Source organism: Oncorhynchus keta, chromosome 3 (genome assembly GCF_023373465.1).
Source record: "Oncorhynchus keta strain PuntledgeMale-10-30-2019 chromosome 3, Oket_V2, whole genome shotgun sequence".
Classification (NCBI taxonomy): Eukaryota; Metazoa; Chordata; class Actinopteri; order Salmoniformes; family Salmonidae; genus Oncorhynchus; species Oncorhynchus keta.
The window spans coordinates 16,657,985-16,681,688 of NC_068423.1; the positions used below are offsets into that span (position 1 = coordinate 16,657,985).

Consider the following 23,704-nt stretch of genomic DNA (forward strand, 5'->3'; position numbering starts at 1 on the left):
ATTCAGACATTTTCCCAGACCAATTTCCATGGTTAAATGCGGTATATCGCGCTTTCAGTTTTGCGCAAATGCCGCCATCCATCCACGATTTCTGGTTAGGGTTAGGTTTAAATAGTCACAGTGGGTACAACATCTCCAATGTACTTCTTTATAAACGCACTCACAGAGTCAGAGTATAGGTTGATGTTGTTCTCTGAGGCTGACGGGAACATATTCCAGTCCGCGTGATTAAAACAATATTGAAGCGTGGCTTCCGATTGGTTGGACCAGCGTTGAATGGTTCTCATCAATGGTACATCATGTTTGGGTTTCTCCCTATAAGACGGAAGGAGCAAGATGGCGTCGTGGTCGGATTTGCTGAAAGGAGGACGGGGGAGGGCTATGTATGCATCGCGGAAGTTAGAGTAGCAGTGGTCAAGGGTTTTGCGCATGCATATAGCGCAATCAATATGCTGGTAGAATTGTTCTCAAACTTGCTTTGTTAAAATCCCCAGCTACAATAACTGCAGCCTCAGGATGTATGTTTTCCAGTTTGCATATAGTCCAGTGAAGTTCCTTGATGGCCATTTTGGTGTCTGCTTGAGGGGGAATTTACACAGCTGTGACTATAACTTACGAGAATTCTCTTGGTAGGTACTTGATTGCAAGGAATTCTATATCGGGTGAGCAAAAGGACTTCAAGTTCCTGTATGTTGTTATGATTACACCATGAGTTGTTAATCATAAAGCATACACCCCCGCCCTTCCTTTTCCCAGAGAAGTGTTTATCTCTGTCGGCGCGATGCATGGAGAAGCCCGGTGGCTGAACCGATTCCAACAACATATCCTGAGAGTGCCATGTTTCTGTGAAACAGAGAATGTTTGTAATGGTCGTCGGTGGAAGAAGGTGAGGACCAAAGCGCAGCGTGGAACTTGTTCATGTTGTTTATTTAAACTGAACACTATCAAACAAAGAAACAAAAAGCACAAAAGAAACAGCTCCGTCAGGTGCAAAACACACTAAACGGAAAATCTAATCACCCACAACTCAAGGGTGAAAACAGGCTGCCTAATTATGGTTCTCAATCAGGGACAATGATTGACAGCTGCCTCTGATGGAGAACCATACCAGGCCAAACACAGAAATACCAAATCATAGAAAAAAGAACATAGACTGCCCACCCAACTCACGCCCTGACCATACTAAAACAAAGACATCACAAAGGAACTAAGGTCAGAACTTGACAATGTTACTATCTCAGATGTCTCTCTGGAAGGCAACCCTTGCTCAAATTCCATCTACCTTGTTGTCAAGAGACTGGACATTGGATAGTAGTATACTCGGGAGCGGTGTGTGATGTGAGCGTTTACGGAGCCTGACTAGATGGCCGCTTCGTCTGCTCCTTCTGCGGCATCGTTGTTTTGGGTCGCCTACTGGAATTATATCTATTGTCCTGGGTGGTGGTCCGAACAGAGGATCCACTTCGGGAAAGTCGTATTCCTGGTCGTAATGTTAGTAAGTTGACGTTGCTCTTATATCCAATAGTTCTTCCAGGTTGTATGTAATAAGACTTGAGATTTCCTGGCCTAACAATGTACGAAATAATTCATAAAAAAAAAAAATATTGCATAGTTTCCTAAGAACTCGAAGTGAGGCGACCATCTCTGTCGTTTCAGCCCTGTGTTTGCACATTCTCAGAAGGAGTGGGCCTCAGCAGCCATTTGACTAAAGAAAAGACTGGGGATGAGCACAACGACCCAGATCCACATTTAGTCAATCAGTCACTGAGCGGGGAGAGAAACAGAGAAACAGAATCCTGTCCTTGTTGCCAACAGGAGACCATTTCTCTTCACTGTCTGTGAAAAGCCTGTACAGACTCATCCTTTGACGCAATGGAAACAGGAGCAGTGAGCGAGCCACGGCACATGCAGATATATGCCTCGCAGTAGTACGTCTGTGTTGCTCCCACTTCGCTTTGAGGAGGGTCCTCCGCCATCACACCAACGCAATGTAATCTTTCCACCTCACGCTCCAAGACAGGGTCAGGGAGTTTGACCACTCTGTCTGGAAGGGGTCCGTCAGTCCTTGGGTTCCCTCCTAAGGGTTCTCTTTGTGTTTTTGGTGAGGTTATTACAGTGTAACTGTCGGTTTAATGACTTTCGACAATTTAGGTTTCTAACTTATAAGTACTTGAAGTCATTATGGAAGTAAAAATACACTGTCTATGCTCAGAGACAAACAATAAAACCTTTCAGAAGTGGATTTATAATGTTGACACTTTCAGTTGCAAATCACATAAAAAGTGACACTATTGAGCAGCATCCAGGAGTCAGCCAGAGGCTTGTCTGGAAGGACTCACAGTAACGTGGCACAGGAGCCGGCCAGTGTAGGGGAGTAAGACACCCTATGCTCCAGATACACCTCTTCAAACACACACACACACACACACACACACACACACACACACACACACACACACACACACACACACACACACACACACACACACACACACACACACACACACACACACACACACACACACACACACACACACACACACACACACACACACACACACACACTTCCTCCAGTCTTCTGGGACTAGTTCATTGAAACTAAGCCTGGGACTGGTTCACACACACAGAGGAACATTTTCCTCCTTGACACCCAAACAGCTCTAACCCTCAACTGGGTGATTACTCTTTTGGTAATAGTAGAGAGAAGCAGCCATATAAAACATAATGTTGACCCCTCGTTATTAGAACAAACTGGACCAAAGATGAAAAACTGTTCATTCAATCTAAATCATACCACAAAAAGACCTAATTTTCACAGATACACATTCTCACAATTCATCATGTTTGTTGCTGAGGTGTCTTATTTGAACGATCCGGCGTAGCTCAAATTAAACCGAGCCGGCACCAAGAATATTTTGAAAAAGTATTTTCATGCAGGGATTTGTCGGCCATAAATTAATCCAGTCTGTGTGAGCAGATGAATGACAATCTATGAAAGAGTGATGCTATTTGTCTTGACCATTCAAAGCCACTGTTAAAATCTCTCCATCACATTCCTGTTCTCTGGCACCATCTCAGAGAGAAAGCGAGAGAGAGAGAAAGAGAGAGAGAGAGAGAGAGGGGGAGAGGGAGAGAGAGAGAGAGAGAGAGAGAGAGAGAGAGAGAGAGAGAGAGAGAGAGAGAGAGAGAGAGAGAGAGAGAGAGAGAGAGAGAGAGAGAGAGGAGGGGGAGAGAGAGCAAGAGTGAAAGAGAGATAGGGAGGGAGGGAGTGAAAGAGAGAGAGAAAAGGGAGGTTGAGGTAAACAGAAGCACCGGTGCATTCAGAGACTCCTGAAGAAGAGAGGCTTGGAGAGCGGTATAACAGGCCTTACCGGGACGTCGATCTTGATGAGGGCGATGTCGGCCTTCTCGTCCACGTCTTTGATCTTGGCGTCGAAGGTAGCGCCACTCTTCAGCTCCACCTTCACCCGGTGCTTATTGGCCACCACGTGGGCGTTGGTCACGATCAGGCCGTCCTCTGATACCACGAAGCCAGAACCACTGGCCACCGCCACCTCCCGCTTAGAGAATACCATCCTGGGAAGAGGACAGAGACAGGAGACAGAGGACAGAGACAGGAGACAGAGGGTAAAGCAGGGAGACAGAGGGTGAGACAGAGAGACAGGGTGACAAAGGTGCGAGACAGAGAGAGCTCTGTGATGTCCTGTAGTAGAAGAATTTCAGAAAATCGGCCAAAGTACATGTTCTGCAATATCTGTAAATCCACATGTCCATGAGCAGAAGACCACATGGTACTACACATGGTACAAAACATACTGTATACCATTTAGCCCAAAGCCCCTCTTAAAGATCCCTTGAACGAATTTCCTGATGATGTGTTTATCAACAGGAGGGCAGGAGAATGTTTGTGTTCTCATAGCAACAGCAGGATCAACTTTGTAAACAATTTATACAAGGTTCTGAGTCAGGCAGACAAGTATGTACACAGCTGTGACAGGCAGGAGATCTGGTGGTTGATCTACAGTGTTTAATATAGGTCTATACTTGTCTAACACTCCATCCACTCCTATATACCTTAGAGTGAAATTGGTCACTTTCTTATCATAACTTTTACTGGGAAAAACCTCATGCGATACAGTACCTGTTCTACTGTGGTCAGTGTGTGTGTGTGTGTGTGTGTGTGTGTGTGTGTGTGTGTGTGTGTGTGTGTGTGTGTGTGTGTGTGTGTGTGTGCTTGGTCTGTCAGACCTGGCCATCCCACATACAAAAATACAGTTTACTATAGAATACTACAGTACTTACTATAGAATTCTGTAGTAAACTGTAGTATACTGTAGAATAATTACTACACACTGTTGTATCCTTCGATCATGTGTAGTACGTAAAATAGCATTTGGTAGTATACTGTAGAGTACTATAGTAAATACTACAGTAGTATCCACAATAAAATACACAGTGAATACTACAGAAATGTCAACAAAAACACTACAGTCCACAAAAAACACAACCCTAATTTGTGCCATAAGTGAGAAACCTACATGCCAAGTATACAGCATATATTGTGTTCCCTACCTCTCCGTTCAGAACCCAGTCCTACCTACAGGTTATAGAAAAGAGCAGAAGCTCTGACCTCTCCGTTCAGAACCCAGTCCTACCTACAGGTTATAGAAAAGAGCAGAAGCTGTGACCTCTCCGTTCAGAACCCAGTCCTACCTACAGGTTATAGAAAAGAGCAGAAGCTCTGACCTCTCCGTTCAGAACCCAGTCCTACCTACAGGTTATAGAAAAGAGCAGAAGCTCTGACCTCTCCGTTCAGAACCCAGTCCTACCTACAGGTTATAGAAAAGAGCAGAAGCTCTGACCTCTCCGTTCAGAACCCAGTCCTACCTACAGGTTATGGAACATTAGCTCTTTTAGTACCTCTCCAGTAGGAGAAAGACCACACTTCTATGTCAAAGATAATAAAACAAAACCACTTTAGTAAACAGTACAGTAATGTCCCCAAAAAGACTACAGTAAACACTACAGTAAATAACTGTCTGCAAAAACACTACAGTAAATACCACAGTATATACTGCTCTTTTGTACTACAGTATGTATACTATAGTAAACTGGAAATACTACAGTATACTACAGTAAATATTACAGTATACACTATAGTATTTTTTCATGTTCGATGTTTCTGTGTGTTGGTGTGTGTGTGTGTGTGTGTGTGTGAATGTGATGCAGAAAAGAGAGGTTCTTACTTGCGGTAGAGTTCAATATGAACCACAGCAGGAGCAATCTTCTCAACCACGTCAGCAATAAAGTTGTATCTGTGACGCAGACTGTCTGGATTCTCCTGGCCTGGAAAACATCAAACACATACAGGATTATATATTTGCCACAAGCCCCAAAATATTTCCAAATACTTCAACAGGGCTATACATTTGGGTGAGGTTTTTTTCTCACCTGAGTAGCCTTGTTTCACTGCCAAAAATAGAATTAAACCATCTAGTGTTCAGCGAAATAACAACACAATGTCAAATACAAGGTAGCCTAGTCAAATAATTAACATCCAATCATATTAACCATTACTTTCTCGCGAGAATTCCACTAAGAGGTATGTAGCCAAACGTAGCTGCTGCTCAGGTCCACAGACGATGCAATCTCAACCACACTGCACACTGCCCTAACCCACCTGGACAAGAGGAATACCTATGTGAGAATGCTGTTCATCGACTACAGCTCGGCATTCAACACCATAGTACCCTCCAACAGTCAAACGAGACCCTGGGTCTACTGTGCAACTGGGTAACTGACTTCCTCGGGCCGCCCCAGGTGGTGAGGGTAAAACAACATCTCCTCCCCGCTGATCCTCAACACGGGGGCCCCAGTATAGGGTACTGTTCTGAGCCCTTCCTGTACTCCCTGTTCACCCACGACTGCGTGGCCACGCACGCTCCAACTTTCATCAAGTTTGCGGACGACACAACAGTGGTAGGCTTGATTACCAACAAACTGGAGAACAGGGAGGAGGTGAGGGCCCTCGGAGTGTGGTGTCAGGAAAATAACCTCACACTCAACGTCAACAAAACTAAGGAGATGATTGTGGACTTCAGGAAACAGCAGAGGGAACACCCCTATCCACATCGATGGAACAGTAGTGGAGAGGGTAGCTTTTTAAGTTCCTCTGCATACACATCACAGACAAACTGAATTGGTCCACTCACACTGACAGTGTCGTGAAGTGTGTGGCAGCGCCTATTCAACCTCAGGAGGCTGAAGAAATTCGGCTTGTCACCAAAAGCACTCACAAACTTCTACAGATGCACATCGAGAGCATCCTGGCGGGCTGTATCACCGCCTGGTACGGCAACTGCTCCGCCTCAACCGTAAGGCTCTCCAGAGGGTAGTGAGGACTGCACAACGCATCACCGGGGCAAACTACCTGCCCTCCAGGACACCTACTCCACCCGTTGTTACAGGAAGGCCATAAAGATCATCAAGGACATCAACCAACCACTGCCTGTTCACCCCGCTATCATCCAGAAGGCGAGGTCAGTACAGGTGCATCAAAGCTGGGACCGAGAGACTGAAAAACAGCTTCTATCTCAAGGCCATCAGACTGTTAAACAGCCACCACTAACAGTGAGTGGCTGCTGCCAACACACTGTCATTGACACTGACCCAACTCCAGCCATTTTAATAATGGGAATTGATGGGAATTATGTAAATATATCACTAGCCACTTTAAACAATGCTACCTTATATAATGTTACTTAGCCTACATTATTCATCTCATATGCATATGTATATACTGTACTCTACATCATCGACTGCATCCTTATGTAACACATGTATCACTAGCCACTTTAACTATGCCACTTTGTTTACTTTGTCTACACACTCATCTCATGTGTATATACTGTACTCGATACCTTCTACTGTATGCTGCTCTGTACCATCACTCATTCATATATCCTTATGTACATATTCCTTATCCCCTTACACTGTGTATAAGACAGTAGTTTTGGAATTGTTAGTTAGATTACTTGTTGGTTATCACTGCATTGTCGGAACTAGAAGCACAAGCATTTCGCTACACTCGCATTTAACATCTGCTAACCATGTGTATGTGACAAATAAAATTTGATTTGATTTGATTTGATTTTTGATTTGTTGGTATCTGTAATGATGGTGCAAAAGCCATGACAGGGAGACAAAGTGGAGTGGTAAGGCGCGTGCAAGCAATTGCTCCCGACGCCATTTGGGTACACTGCAGCATCCAAGGAGAGGCTCTTGCTGCCAAGGGAATGCCTGGCAACTTGAAAGACGTTTTGGACACTACAGTGAAAATGGTTAACTTTGTTAAAACACTTATTATGGCTGCAATCCCATTAACGGGATGATATGACAACAGCCCGTGAAAGTGCAGGGCGCCAAATTCAAAACATCAAAAATCTCAAAATTAAAAGTCCTCAAACATACATGTATCTTATACCGTTTTAAAGGTAGTCTTGTTGTTAATCCCACCACAGTGTCCGATTTCAAATAAGCTTTACGGCAAAAGCACCACAAACGATTATGTTAGGTGACCACCAAACCACAATGAAAACAGCAATTTTCCCAGCCTCCTTAATGCAACCGCTGTGTCTGATTTCAAAAAAACTTTACGGAATAAGCAAACCATGCAATAATCTGAGACGGCGCTCAGAAGAAATAGTCACAATAGCCACCATGTTGGCGTCAACATAAACAAGACATATGATAAATATTCCCTTACCTTTAATGATCTTCATCAGAAAGCACTCCAGGAATCCCAGGTCCACAATACATTTTTGTTTTGTTCGATAATGTCCGATATTTATGTCCAAATACCTCCGTTTGTTAGCGCGTTTGGTATACATATCCAAAAGCTCATTCTGGTCAGCGTTACGTCGGACAAAAACGTAAAAAGTTATATTACAGGTCTAAGAAACATTTCAAACTAAGTACAGAATCAATCATTAGGATGTTTTTAACATGTAGCTTCAATAAAGTCCCAACCGGGGTATTCCTTTGTGTCTTGATGAGCAATGGAACGCAAGTGGGAATGCACGTGATCAGAAAATGTCTGACTGCCAGTCACCTGATAGATTCTGCTCTCCTTCAGTCCCACAACACAGTAAAAGTCTCATTCAAATTTCTATAGATGGTTGACATCTAGTGGAACCCCTAGGAAGTGCAACATCATTAATATCTCAAGGGGATTTCATTGGGAACTGTGGTGAATACATACCAAGCTCAGATTTCTCACTTCCTGTTTTGATTTCTCCTGTTATACTCACAGACATCATTCAAACAGTTTTAGAAACTTTAGAGTGTTTTCTATCCAATACTAATAATAATATGCATATATTAGCAACTGAGACTAAGGAGCAGGCCGTTTACTTTGGGCAACTTATTAATCCAAGCTACTCAATACTGCCCCCCAGCCATAGGAAGTTAAAGCAAGGTCCCTGAACTCTTGTGTATTTTCTGCATGGGCAGCGAGCATGTAACGCGTTTACAACAGCGCTGGTTTTCAAGGGGCAAAGTATTGACATGTTTTTTTAAATTGAGAGACGAGCTTGAAGTTTTCTTTACTGACCATAATTTTCACTTGTCTGACCACTTGCATGATGACGAATTTCTCACACAACTGGCCTATCTGGGTGATGTTTTTTTCTTGCCTGAATGATGATCTGAATCTAGGATTACAGGGAGTCTCTGCATCTATATCCAATGTGCGGGACCAAATTGAGGCTATGATTAAGAAGTTGAAGCTCTTCTCTGTCTGCATTAACAAGGACAACACACAGGTTTTTCCATAATTGTATGATTTTTTTGTGTGGAAATTAACTCAAGCTTACGGACAATGTCAAATGTGATATAGAGAAGCACCTGAGTGAGTTGGGTGCACAATTATGCAGGTACTTTCCTGAAATGCATGACACAAACAACTGGATTCGTTATCCCTTTCATGCCCTGCCTGAAGTCCACTTACCGATATCTGAACAAGAGAGCCTCATCCAAAAAGTGGTTCTGTGAAAATTGAATTGAATCAGAAGCCACTGCCAGATTTCTGGATTGGGCTACGCTCAGAGTATCCTGCCTTGGCAAATCTCGCTGTTAAGACACTGATGCCCTTTGCAACCACATACCTATGTGAGAGTGGATTCTCGGCCCTCAGTAGCATGAAAACTAAATACAGGCACACACTGTGTGTGGAAAATTATTTAAGACTGAGAATCTCTCCAACACAACCCAACATTGCAGAGTTATGTCCTTTCAAGCACACCCTTCTCATTAACCTGTGGTGAGTTATTCACCGTTTTCAATTAACAAATAAGGTTTTATATGTAAGATGGTTAAATAAAGACCAAAATGTTTGATTGTTGTTCTATTATTATTTGTGCCCTGGTCCAATAAGAGCTCTTTGTCACTTCCCACAAGCCGGGTTGTGACAAAAACTCACACTCATTCTTATGTTTAATAAATGTATAATATAGTGTGTGTGTGGCAGGTTTACAATGCAAAAAACATCATTTGAGAGTGCGCTGACCCTGGTGCTAGAGGGGGTACGCAGCTGGAGGTTGAATGTTTGAAGCGGTACGGGACTATAAAAAGTTTGGGAACCACTGCTCTACACTATACTCTTATAAAGGAACTTTAAAGAGCGCAGGGGACCTCCTAGCATCACTATACTGTATAAACATACGCATATTCTCTATTGATAACATCCAGATCGGTAGTGCGAGGGACAGAACTCAGCTGAATCTAAAAAAGGGAAATTGGAACATCTGCTTTGAGGCTCCGTATTGTACTGCATCTTCTGATCTCCTCACTGAGCTTATAAAACTCAGGAAGTTACAAAAATCTGAAGTTTTATAACCATAACACTTGATTTTTACCTTGCGCAACCTTTGGTTACGGAACAGCTGCAGTGCGTGCAAAACATGTGCAATTCCGCCTTCACCTCCTCCCTTTGGGTCTGTGTCGGTCGAGTCAAATAATACCCCTAGGCCTATCCTCCATCTCCCCCTCTAATAAATAAAATCTTTCCAACCCACCTCCCAAACTGACAAAAGAGTTCATATAGGTTGTGTGGTTTGGTCTCACACAACCTATGATAGGCAAAACAATAACTGGTGTCTCCCCCTTTTATCTTACATTCCAACAATAATGCACTGCAGAAGGGCTGCTGAACTGGGCTGAGCACTCCCAATCACCCCAACCACAACATTATGGACATTCACAATGAGACCTGTGGAGGCTCCTCAGAGGAGGAAGGGGAGGACTATCCTACCCAGTCAATTTCATACAAATAAAAATTGTAAAACATTTAAAAAGTTATAATTTTTAGATAAAACTATACTAAATATATTCATGTCACCAAATAATTTATTAAGACACACTATTTTGTAAAGAAGGTCTACAGTAGCCTCAACAGCACTGTAGGGTAGCACCATGGTGTAGCCGGAGGTCAGCTAGCTTCCTTCCTCCTCTGGGTACATTGACTTCAATACAACACCTAGGAGGCTCATGGTTCTCACCCCCTTCCATAGACTTACACAGTCAATTTGAGAACTTCCGGAGGGCGTCCTCCAACCTATCAGAGCTCTTGCAGCATGAACTGAAATGTTGTCCACCCAATCAAAGGATCAGAGAATTAATCTAGTACTGAAAGCATACACTGCAGCGAGCTAGCAGTGAAGTACATACAATGTACAATGAGAAAGAAATCCAGTAGTTGAACAGTTTTGAAGAAATTAATTACTTCCAAAAGGAAAGAGTAGCAAGAGAGAAATAGAGAGAGAGAGAGAGAGAGAGATTGTCATATTCTTTTCACTTTCATGCAGCTAGCTAGTGTAGCCTACTGAAACACCCGTCTCAAACAGAGGGATGCTATGTTAACTAGCTGGCTATGACTTTCCAACACAACACTGAAACTCTTCCAAGTCAAGGTAAGCTTTTGGTTTGACAAATGTATTGTCCCGGGGGCCCGCCGGGGTAACTGCTTACTGACTGTTCACTAACGTTACTGCACGATTGTAGTTCTATTAGCTATGCTGACTATGATGTTACTTTAGCTAATATGGTGACAACGATGTAGGCTGTGTGTAGCGGTTATGGTATGGTTTGGCTTGGAAAGGTTTTTTCGCCTGGTCACATACAGCTGATGTACAGTATGTGCCTTGGCTTATGGTAGGGAAATTAACATTATATTCTCTGGCAAAAGTGCTGGTGGACATTCCTGCAGTCAGCATGCCAATTGCACGCTCCCTCAAAACTTGAGACATCTGTAGCATTGTGTTGTGTGACAATTTTAGAGTGGCCTTTTATTGTGCCCAGCACAAGGTTGCACCTGTGTAATGATCATGCTGTTAAATCAGCTTCTTGATACGCCACACCTGTCAGGTGGATGGATTATCTTGGTGAAGGAGAAATTCTCTCTAACAGGGATGTAAAACAAATTTGTACAAATAATTGTTGTTAAATAAGGTTTTTGTGTGTATGGAAAATGTCTGGCATATTTTATTTCACCTTATGAAACATGGGACCAACACTTTACATGTTGCATTAATATTTTTGTTCAGTATAGATTTGCATATTAGATTCTGGCAACATCAATCCAACAGGTCATGACAGCCTAGTCTGTGTTTATTTCATTAATATTATCTAAGGCTATAAGGACTTTCACTGACCTCAAACCACCCAGGGAAGTGGACTGTGGTATGTGCTTGAGCCATAACAGGCTATATGTCTCCAGATCCAGCCTCCACCATCATGACTAGTCAACTTCTCTGTAGTAATTCTTGTCATCATGTTGCCGAAAAGAGTAAGAGAGAGGAGAGAGTTCTCTCGACTTGACCTGCACACAGAGACATGCACTCAGGCACGCCATGTGAAATGGCTTTCAATCAAATCACATACAAATACTTCAGCTTTGATAAAAGGTCAAAAGATCAGTTGTAAAATTGAGGACACTCTATCTTTCTTAATCACTATCAGTCACACCAGCTATTTTGTGCACTGAAAGCCTATAGCATGATCGAACAGATACAGGCACACACAGATGCACACACAAACAAATACACCCCCCAATTGAAATGGTATCACGTGGAGCGAGAAAATAATAGCCCTCTAACCTTACAGATGTGCGTTTCTCTGCCATGTGGAACTCCTGATTATGGGGCATGCCATGGCCTGTCTGTCTATTCTTACCCACTGATGGTTTCCTGATGAATCCATCAGCTATTTGACAAGGGGTGCTTGGCTTGACTGGCTGTCAGGCTGCTTTGGCCTCTCTCACAATCTGAAGTGAGTACATAAAGAGAGAGACACAGAGGCTGGCAGGAAGTGTTATGTCTTAATACTGTAAACACGGTCAAAGACAACTGTGTGGAATAGATCTTCCTCGATAGGTTCTTCTTTATTTGACTACAGCAACAGTTTTGCATGATTGAGGGGTTTCTTGCAGAATCTGTGAGTCCATATCCCAGTGCCATCCATTTAGTCACCAAAGCCCCATACACTACCCACCATTGTGACCTGTACTCTCTCGTTGATTGGCCCTCGCTTCATACTCGTCGCCAAACCCACTGGCTACAGGTTATCTACAAGTCTCTGCTAGGTAAAGTCCCGCCTTATCTCAGCTCACTGGTCACCATAGCAGCACCCACTCGTAGCACGCGTTCCATTAGGTATATCTCACTAGTCACCCCCAGCCAATTCCTCCTTTGGTCGTCTTTCCTTCCAGTTCTCTGCTGCCAATGACTGGAAAAAACTGCAAACATCTCTGAAGCTAGAGACTCATATCTCCCCCACTAGCTTTAACCACCAGCTGTCAGAGCAGCTTACAGATCACTGCACCTGTACATAGCCCATCTGTAAACAGCCCATCTATCTATCTACCTACCTCATCCCCATACTGTATTTATTTATTTATCTTGCTCCTTTGCACCCCAGTATCTCTACTTGCACATTCATCTTCTTCACATCTACCATTCCAGTGTTTAATTGATATGTTGTAATTACTTCACCACCATGGCCTATTTATTGCCTTAACTCCCTTATCTTGCCTCATTTGCACTCACTGTATATAGACTTTTTGTTTTCTTTTGTTCTACTGTATTATTGATTATTTTTTGTTTATTCAATGTGTAACTCTGTGTTGTTGTATGTGTCGAATTGCTATGCTTTATCTTGGCCAGGTCGCAGTTGCAAATGAGAACTTGTTCTCAACTAGCCTACCTGGTTAAATAAAGGTGAAATAAAAAAAAATAAAAAAATTTAAAAAACATTTTAAATACTTGAGGATTTAGACCAGGCTAACACGTTTCAGAATAGATCACAACCTCTGGTGAGCTAGTGCCCTGGTCTTAGCAACAATGTCTGTCAACCACCCAGCCCTCCCAACTCATGTGACAAGAGTGTCCATGTTTGCCCATGGGTATTTTAATCAAGCATCCACTGTTATTCCCATGGTTCTGTGGACATCAGTTGCTTAGGAGTTCTTCCATGCTTCCCCCCCCCCCCCCCCCCCACACCCACACACACACACACACACACTCACACACACACACACTCACACACACACACACACACACACACACACACACACACACACACACACACACACACACACACGCACACGCACATTGACTCTGTCTCATCCAATATTATGTTGGATGTCTTGACGTTGCCAAAGCTCAACCCCAGACTTCAAGTGAGTTTATGCGAGTGTGTTTGTGCACCTTGGCTGCCGTGCTCACCACTAAACTAATGTTTAACCTGTTGTGAGCTCCTTACATTTGAAAGGGTATGGAAAAATACAAGCTTCGAAGCAATGATTGCATGTGTCTGAGCGATGGTCAAATCCAATCATGTAAACAACAGGTGTAGACTAACAGTGAAATGCTGACTTACAGGCATTTCAACAATACAGAGATCTTTAAAATAATAGAAAGATCATAACACAAGGAGTGAGTAATGATAACTCGGCTATATACACAAGGATACCAGTACCGAGCCTATGTGCAGGGGCACGAGGTGATTGAGGTAGATAACTACATACAGGTATGAATAAAGTGACTAGGCAACAAGATAGATAATAAGCAGTAGCAGCAGATTATGCGATGAGTCAGAATAGTTAGTGCAAAGGGAGGAGTCAATGCAGATAGTCCGGGCAGCCATTTGGTTAATTGTTCAGCAGTCTTATGGCTTGGGGGTAGAAGCTGTTAGGGAGCCTTTTGGACCTAGACGGTGCTCTGGTATAGAGGTCCTGAATGGCAGGAAGCTTGGCCCCAATGATGTACTGGGCTGTATGGACTACCCTCCATACCACCTTGTGGTCGGATGCCAATCAGTTGCCATACCAGGCGGTGATGCAGCCAGTCAAGATGCACTCAATTGTGCAGCAGTTGAGGATCTGAGGGACAACGCCAAATCTTTTCAGCCTCCTGAGGGAAAAAGGCGTTGGTGTGTGTTGACCATGTTAATTCCTTAGTGACACCGAGGAACACCGAGCCCTGTTGATATGGATGGGGGCATGCTCGGCCCTCCATTTCCTGTACTCCACGATCAGTTGCTTTGTCTTGCTAACGTTGAGGGAGAAGTTGTTGTCCTGGTGGCACACCGCCCAGTCTCAGGCCTTCTCCCTGTACGCTGTCTTATCGTAGTCGGTGATCAGGCCTACCACCATCGTGTCATCAGCAAATGGTGTTGGAGTCGTGCACGGCCACACAAACGTGGGTGAACAGGGAGTACAGGAGGGGACTAAGCACACACTCCTGAGGGACCCCCGTGTTGTGGGTCAGTGTGGCGGATGTTTTCTTGTCTACCCTCACCACCTGGTGGCGACCCGTCAGGAAGTCCAGGATCCAATTGCAGAGGAAGTTGTGTTCAGTCCCAGGGTCCTGAGCTTAGTGGTGGGCACTATGGTGTTGAACTCTGAGCTGTAGTCAATGAACAGTATTCTCAAGTAGGTGTTCCTCTTGTCCAGGTTGGAGAGGACAGTGTGGAGTGCAATAGAGATTGCGTCATCTGTGAATCTGTTGGGGCGGTATGTGAATTGGAGTGGGTCCAGGGTGTCTTGGATGATGGTGTTGATGTGAGCCATGACCAGCCTTTCAAAGCATTTCATGGCTACAGATGCAAGGGCTACGAGGTGATAGTCATTTAGACAGGTTACTGTGGCGTTCTTGGGCACAGGGAATATGGTGGTCTGCTTGAAACATGTAGGTGTTACAGACTAGGTCAGGGAGAGGTTGAAAATGTCAGTGAAGACACTTGCCCGCTTATCAGCGCATGCTCTGAGTACACATCCTGGTAATCCACCTGGCCCTGTGGCCTTGCGAATGTTAACCTGTTCAAAGGTCTTATGTTAACCTGTTTAAAGGTCTTAATCACATCGGCTACAGAGAGCGAGATCACACAGTCGTCTGGAACAGCTTGTGCTCTGTCACAGTCTGTCACTGTCAGCTGTGGAGCAGTTTGTCACAGCACTCTCCATCATGTCACTCATACAGAGAGCTGAGCATCATCAGGAGCAAATAAATAAACAGGCATTAACATAGTATTAACTAACTTAGCTACCAATTAACTAAACATGTCTCAAATTTGATTTGAACCTCTCCAGCAACAAAACATCTTATTGTTGGAGATTTCATTCACACTTCTTTCCATTGAAAAGGTATTAAGACACCATTCCATTCACTTTCTACTGAGAGAGTTGAGTTGATTTTATATCCATGCCTGTCAATCACACATATGCAGTATATATGGAACAAGTCACCTCATGAAGAAATGGGCTACAAAACATGGCTCAATGACTGTCGAATTTGGCCTAGATCTTGATCTGTTTAGAAGTTATACAATCGACTGACTGCACGAGGTCCAGATGCCATGATATCATAGGTGGGAGCAGCTCATGTAATGGCTTTATGACAGAGTTCTACCATATCTTTGGCTTGGCTGAGCGATCCTGTCCTCAGTTATTGAGTGAAACAGCTCTTTTTTGAGGTATCAAGGAAAGCCAGTCCTCTGACCTGAAGGTGCTAAACAGAGTCCCAAAATCTGGAAAGGAGTTTTGTGTTCAAAAGTTGGGAGAGGGAGGAGAAGAATGAGGGAGTGATGAGTGGGTAGCAGGAGTTGGATACTCGTTAGGGTTCTACCTGGAACCAAAAGGGGTTATTCAATGGGTTCTCCTATAGGAACCGTCGATGGAACCCTTTTTGGTTCTAGATAGCACCTTATTTCCAAGAGTTTACTGTAGCAGAAAGCTGACTGGCACAGAATGATCCAGGTGTGAATGGTGAGTTCATAGGTGTGTGTGTGTGTGTGTGTGTGTGTGTGTGTGTGTGTGTGTGTGTGTGTGTGTGTGTGTGTGTGTGTGTGTGTGTGTGTGTGTGTGTGTGTGTTTTTTTTCAATGTGTACCTTGAGGCCAAGCATCATAACTATACACATCCCAGAAGCAGAAAGACAGTATTTATTTACACTGCATACACCAAGTTCCCAAGAAATCCTTGTTAGATTTCAACAGATTTTCACCCTGGGTCAATAGTTAGTTAAGAGAGAAAGTTACTTCACGCAAAAACTAAAGTATGGCAGTTGGTTGGGGTGGATGTGTAGGCGTGTAACGTAAACGTCTTGCATCCCAAGGGTTCCGTGTTCAAATCTCGTCAGGACAATTTGAGCTACTTTGCAACTACTTACTACTTTGCAACTAGCATGTTGGCTAACCCTTAACCTAATTGCGAACCTCAACCCCTAACCTAGTCAACGTTAACCAATAGATAGATGAAGTTAGCTACAACAAATTAGAATTAGCAACATATCATACATTTTGCAAATGTGTATTATATTGTAAGAATTGCAATTCGTAACATATCATACGATATGGATAATGGACATCCACATACTATACGAAATGTAACATATCATACTAATTGGAGTGTCCCAGATGTATACCTACTACGTCCAGGTCGGCATGTGAAGCCCTACCTGTTAATTAGTCAAAATAACATGGACAGGGAAGAAAACCTAAACAGCCACGAAGGCACACCATTGAAATGTCAATCAAATTGCAAGTAAAATGTGTTATTAACCAACGAATTAAGATATTTGTTAGATATGGTATCTCCTTGTGAAAAACATGTACGACACAAAATCTCTATCTGGTTTAACCGTAGGCTACTGGTAAATGTGTCGGGTGTGATTGTTATACGTCTTGGCACATACTGGCTCTACCACTGTGCTAGGCTCCAGTTAAGACAGATCCAGTTGAACTCGGTAACATGTTATTTCGGGAGATGGGATGTTTTAATGAGCAAGCAATTATGACATTTCAACGCAGACCAATTCAATGGATAATATTATTTATATTTCGTCTGTCTTGGACATTTTATGCATTATGGTTTTACGCACAATATTGCACTTGCTGTGGCTTTTATCAAGACAACCAGTAATTTGTTATACATTGTGTTGAATTCCAATACCTTTGCCACAGGTTCCTCTCTGTATGAAGATGACCGGTGGCTGCTGCAGCTTCAGAGCCCGATTACTCACTCTCTTCAGTTCGCAGATGTTTTGGTAGGACACCCCGTCGCTGCCGCACACCGGGTCCGAACCTTTGCAGACACACACACCGCTTTTGCCCCGACGCCTCACTGTGGCGGACACCCCAATTCCGTCCGTTATCGAGCACTCCATGCCCTCTCCGCACTCCGGGTCCCCTAATCTCCCTGTGCCGCCGCATGCCTCACCCTCTTCGGACGCACAGACCGGACAACAGTCGCATTGGTCAAGTATGTCGCCGGCCATGCAGTCCGCAGGGATCGGGGGACATAGAGATTTGTCACATTTATCTGGACAGCCGATGACATATCGCTTGGTTCTTGCCTCGCAAACTAAAGGAGAAAGGAGAAAAGTTGCGCAGATGACCGACCAAAACATTGTTAAATATTAAATTGAAAAAAAGCAATGTTGTCAAAAAACGAATTTTCAAACGTTTCTATAAAAATGTTTTATCTGCATAAATAATATACGATGCATAAATGTGAAAATAAATGTCAGTCGCTTTTCACTAAACTGTGCTTCGTTAGTCTACTGCTGTCAGACAACAAAGCTGCTGTAACTCCCTCTGTGGTGTTGCAGAGTTTATAAAGGCAACAACACGTTGTAGCAATATAAACAAGACAGGCGATGGGTGGGCTCTACTGACGTGCAGATGGGTTCAGTACATATGCCTCCTCCACCCGCCCTGTTACTGAGGCTATGTCAGAGCATCAGAATGTACCCTGAGTTCATTTCAAACTGATCATACATAGCTTCATTCAGTTGTTCAAAGAAACAATGGCAATACACTTTTGCACTTATAGTAGCATCGCCTACCCATGAATTTCCACAGCATATAACTGAGTTGTATAGATTTAATTACTGCACTGGACTTGGCCTAATTATTGTTGTGGAAATTCAAAGATGCCCAAAGCAATTGCATGCTCTTTGATAATTGATTTTTCCTTTGCCATACTATCAATGTTCAACAATCTGGTTACATAAAACAAAAGCCACTATATATGCTTGGTGCAGTTTTTAAAAAAATGATAGAATCCTCAGCAGTTGAATTTACAGCCGGGAAAGTGATGAAGTGAAAGCAAAGGTTTCATAGTTCAGTTTAAAGATTTGGGGTTGCCGTTCTTGATTTGTTGATGGTCTGGGTCTGGGTAAGGGCCAGGCAAACGCCTACAGTATGTTATGTCCGTTAATGTTAGTGCATTATTCTGAGAACCCTGATGTCTACGTCAGTATTCTGGAATGCTCATCCATTCCATGGCATCGTACTGGAATCCAAAAGCAAATATAATCACTTCCATGTGCTGTTTGTAATGGATTGATCGAATACCCTCTAATCCTAATGCACTTTAAACGACAGATGCTTGTAATGGTCTTTGAAGAGTTTCTCTCCCACAATGCATTTCCAAGGGTGCTGTTAGCCTAACGCTGGTTTTGTGTTGGTTGCCATTACCACTCTCATTGCGACTAAATGGGATACAGTTTTTGTCAGATTACAATTTATGTAGCAGGTTAGAAGAATTTACGCAGCAGGTTCGGATAATTATGGTAGCACGTTAGGATAATTAGGTTAAGTTTAGGAAAAGGGTTATGGTTAGCTAAAATGTTTCAACTTTTGATATTCATTTGACAAAAGCTGTATTCTTTCTAGCCATGACTGAGGCCTTTAGTATGATTGACAACTTTTTTTGTTGTTTAACCTTTAATTAACTAGACAAGTCAGTTAAAAACAAATTCTTATTTACAATGACAGCCTAGGAACAGCCTTGTTCAGGGGCAGAACAACAGATTTTTAGCTCAGTGATTCGATCTAGAATGCTTTTGGTTACTGGCCCAATGCTCTAACCACTAGACTACCTGCTGCCCCAAGGCAACAGGAACAACAGGAACAACAGTAACAACAGGAACAACAAGAGCTTGCTCATGTTGTTTTAAGTGTCGACAGCTACAGTGAATGTAACACTAAATCCCAGGCAGTTATGCTGGAGAAACCGCCCACTCTTCACTTTTCTCATCGCCACTGGGAGTGAGAGCGTTGGGAGTGTTTGGGAGCTGAGTTTATCACTTGTAGGATCTGATTAACTAAATTGAAAAATATGAATTATCATTTTGTTATAAATCTAATCTGACAGATTATGACAGGACATTGTTAAGTATAATCACAATTAGATTCTCGAGGATGCCACTGCAGAAAACAACTAACATAAACGAGTGTCAGAGTTGACTGAATCGCAGCGTCCTTAAGGGCCTAGCTTAAGAGAACTCACACAGTGCTGCTGGTCTGAGAAAAGTGATTCTGACCCACTGGCATGTTCAGGGATCGTTTATGGGACCCTCGACATCTCATCACAGTTTACGATGTGAGTGATGCTGGAGGGGAGTCAAACTGAGCTCCGGGAAACATCCTCCCCTCCACTCCTCTCTATCCCCCATTCCATCCCCTCATCCATGTCTTCCGAACCTGGCTGTTCCAGCACGTATGAGTCACACCCGCTCGCCTTTCACAGCCCCATCATCAACACATAGACACACTCCAAATGGCCCACAAAACGAATGAGTCTCAACCCGTTCCCATCAGCACAGCTCTGCTCTATTTGTGGTTTTGACTACCACCAGCAGAAACATTACTTTACTGTAGCTTATGTAATACTGTGGATGTTAATCAGTAAGAATGTTTGTGTTCATTGGAGGGACAAGACACTATGAATGTCTTATATCAGCCAGGGGGAGGTCATTTCAGCATGGTTAAATTGCAATGCTCTATAATTAAGTAATACGGCCAGAGGGGGTGTGGTATATGGCCAATATACCACGGTTTTCAGCCAATCAGCATTCAGGATTCGAACCATCCAGTTTATAATGATATTTCTGCCAGCCAAGACACCACAAGCAGAACAAACAGGGTTTTGACTTGAAGTATTTGGTATTTTACTAGGATCCCCAGTAGCAGCAGCTACTCTTCCTGAGGTCCACACAAAACATGAAACATAATACAGAACATCATTAGACAAGAACAGCTCAAGGACAGAACTACATACATTTTTAAAAAGGCACACGTAGCCTACATATCAATGCATACCCACAAACTATCTAGGTCAAATAGGGGAGAGGCGTTGTGCCGCGAGGTGTAGCTTTATCTGCTTTTTGAAACCAGGTTTGCTGTTTATTTCAGCAATATGAGATAGAAGGAAGTTCCATGCAAAAAGGAATCTATATAATACTGTACATTTTCTTGAATTTGTTTCTGGATTTGGGGACAATGAAAAGACCCCTGGTGGCATGTCTGGTGAGATAAGTGTGTGTGTCAGAGCTGTGTGTAAGTTGACTATGCAAACAATTTAGGATTTTCAACACAATGTTTCTTATAAAAAAGAAGAAGTGATGCAGTCAGTCTTTCCTCAACTCTTAGCCAAGAGAGACTGGCATGTATAGTATTTATATCAGCCCTCTGATTACAATTAAGAGCAAAATGTGCCGCTCTGTCCTGGGCCAGCTGCAGCTTAACTAGGTCTTTCCTTGCAGCACTGGACCACACGACTGGACAATAATCAAGATTAGACAAAACTAGAGCCTGCAGAACTTGCTTTTTTGAGTGTGGTGTCAAAAACAGTTATCTCGTTCCCCACCCTTGTCCAGGACATATCCTGTTCACCCTCCACGTTCCTGGTGCATGCCATGCTGCTGCCAGTGCTACAGTACATCCCCATTACAGCTGAGAAACAAGAACCACCAGCAGTTTGAGGGAGAAAGATGTACAGTAATACTGCATCCAGGTGCTGGATGTCAAAGAAAGCCACATTAGCCACAAGAGACAATGTTCTTTACTTGATTAAAATCTGACCACAACACTCCTAATCGTCATTGTCCTGTCCCCAAAATATATTGGCAGTGGTTGGGGGTGTTGGTTAACCACAGCTGGCTGTAGAGAGCCATCTTTCTGTGGGAACACATTGTTCTTTATCCTGAACTGTACTAGTGGGCAAAAGATCCAGCTGAGCTCTACCATTTATCTTATTAGGTGCTGAAGTGTTGCTGGTCTATTAAATTGATTAAGAAGCTTCTACCAAGTGCTGACGAAGCAAATGTAGTTATTTCTTATGGAAGTGAGTCTAAAGTTGCACAGGGAGACAGCAGTGCAGTTGGAAGTTTATAAGTTTGTGTTGCTCTTAGCCAGAGCAATTAGGGTTAAGTGCCTTGCTCATGGGCACAAACAGATTTTTCACTGAGTTGGCTTTGGGATTCGAACCAGTGACCTTTTGTTTACTACCCCAAAGCTCTTAACTGCGAGGCTACCTGCTACCCGCTAGGCTACCTGCTACCCGCTAGAATACCTGTCACCCGCTAGGTTAACTACCCACCCGCTAGGCTACCTGCCACCTGCTAGGCTACCTGCCAGCCGATAGGCTAACTACCCACAAGGCTAACTACCCACCCGCTAGACTACCTGACATTGTTGCCAAACTTACATCATCTCTTGTAACATTTATTGTTCACTTTCAATTTAATCTGGGAGTGCTTATTATTTTTACTTGTGGAAATAAGTAATACATGTGGGGGGAATTAAGTTAATTGCAGCAATGCAATGACAGAGTGGAGAGTTTACCATTTCAGGATAATTGAACTACTCTGTTTTGTTTTATACATTATTTTGGTGGTGGGGGATTTGGGCTGTTTGTGTCTTTCTCCTAATTTGAATCATGGGAGATGTGAAAAAAGAAACTGGAAGCCAGGCATGCAAAGCAGTGATTGGTTGAGCAGGAAACGTCTAATAATAATGATGATAATAATAACACATTTAATAACATAATAACACACTTTATATAGTGCTTATCAAGGATCCACAGTTGCTTATGTCACATATACTGTAATGCATGGAGTTTCTCAGAACCAGTCTAATGCATATATTTCTGAAAAAGATGTAGAAGTATATCTATAATATTCAGTTGCACTTTTGCACCATTACATTGGAACACACACGCGCGCACACGCGCGCACACACACGCGCACACACACACGCACACGCACACACACACACACACACACACACACACACACACACACACACACACACACACACACACACACACACACACACACACACACACACACACACAAATAACTGTGGTTACTTAACATATTCTGGCACAGCAATGAATCGATGAGGGAGGGAGGGAAGCTTCCTGTGTTCTCTGGCTGTGCAGATGTTAGGCTCCAACCACTCCCTCAGTGAGATCTCCATTAGGCACCCAGAACCAGTGTGGAGAAAGCCTCAGCATCCCAGAAAAATGAGGATGATCTAGAGTTGGACCCAGCCATTGATAGGCACTGGGTTGGACCATGGAGGCTCTGCTTTGGTTACAGAGTTCTTCCAGCTGTTTATGTTATCCTCAACTCACTTAGAGGCCTCCGTTAGGGGCCATGTCATCATTGCTGACATCATCACTTCCCGGCACAGGCCCTGGGATCAGAACACACCTGATGCGTACAACTGACCCTGACAGCCAAGGGCCAGCAGAACAGACCTGGGATCAGTGGTCAGAGACCTGCGGTCTTCGCAGCATCATTACACTGTGGTGTCCAGCCTGCATGTCTAGGTCCCTAGTTCCCCATGTCCTGACCAAGGTCAACTGTATTCACTGCAGTCATCAATATAGATAGATTTCCCAGAGGTTTCTTTCCAGTTTGTGTTATTTAGAGTGAATGAAGCACTACGAATGTCCCTTTGAATCAAAGTCAGAGTTATTTAAACATGAACTCAACAATGGAGTCAGATTCCAATTGTTAGGTCCTGAATCTAATTTGCTGCAACAACAAGCACTGGCTGAACTCATTCCTTCCCAGTAACATCCAAACTCTCGGAAACCTGTTCCAATATGTTTAAGCAGTTTGTTATTTCTGTGTTTTTATTGGAAGTATGTTTGTTTAACGAGACTCAAATGGGAGCAGAAGAGGAGTGCCATTTTGTTCCCAATCCAAACAAGAGCTTCAGAGCAGGATTTCTTTCATTATACCTACGCATCATAACATTGTGACCATGAGTCATGCCTGGCCTGCTCCGAGGGCACAATGTATTCCAGCTGGTTTTTCCTACGAGAAACCAGGGGCCTCTCAGTCACAACAGACAGC

General features: G+C 43.3%; 1 protein-coding gene across 2 annotated transcripts in view; it reads right to left on the minus strand.

Annotated features, from left to right (window-relative positions):
* The window catches only part of htra1b (HtrA serine peptidase 1b), a 37,280-nt gene extending 19,114 nt beyond the window's left edge, over window positions 1-18,166 (minus strand). For both annotated transcript variants that reach the window (XM_052491304.1, XM_052491297.1), the window contains exons 1-3: window positions 17,503-18,166; window positions 5,247-5,346; window positions 3,372-3,576 (exon numbers count right to left, since the gene is read on the minus strand). In XM_052491304.1, the coding sequence (XP_052347264.1) occupies window positions 3,372-3,576; window positions 5,247-5,346; window positions 17,503-17,959 (762 nt within the window). In that variant the 5' untranslated portion in view covers window positions 17,960-18,166. The remainder of the gene's footprint in view (window positions 1-3,371; window positions 3,577-5,246; window positions 5,347-17,502) is intronic.
* Window positions 18,167-23,704: the final 5,538 nt, after the last annotated feature.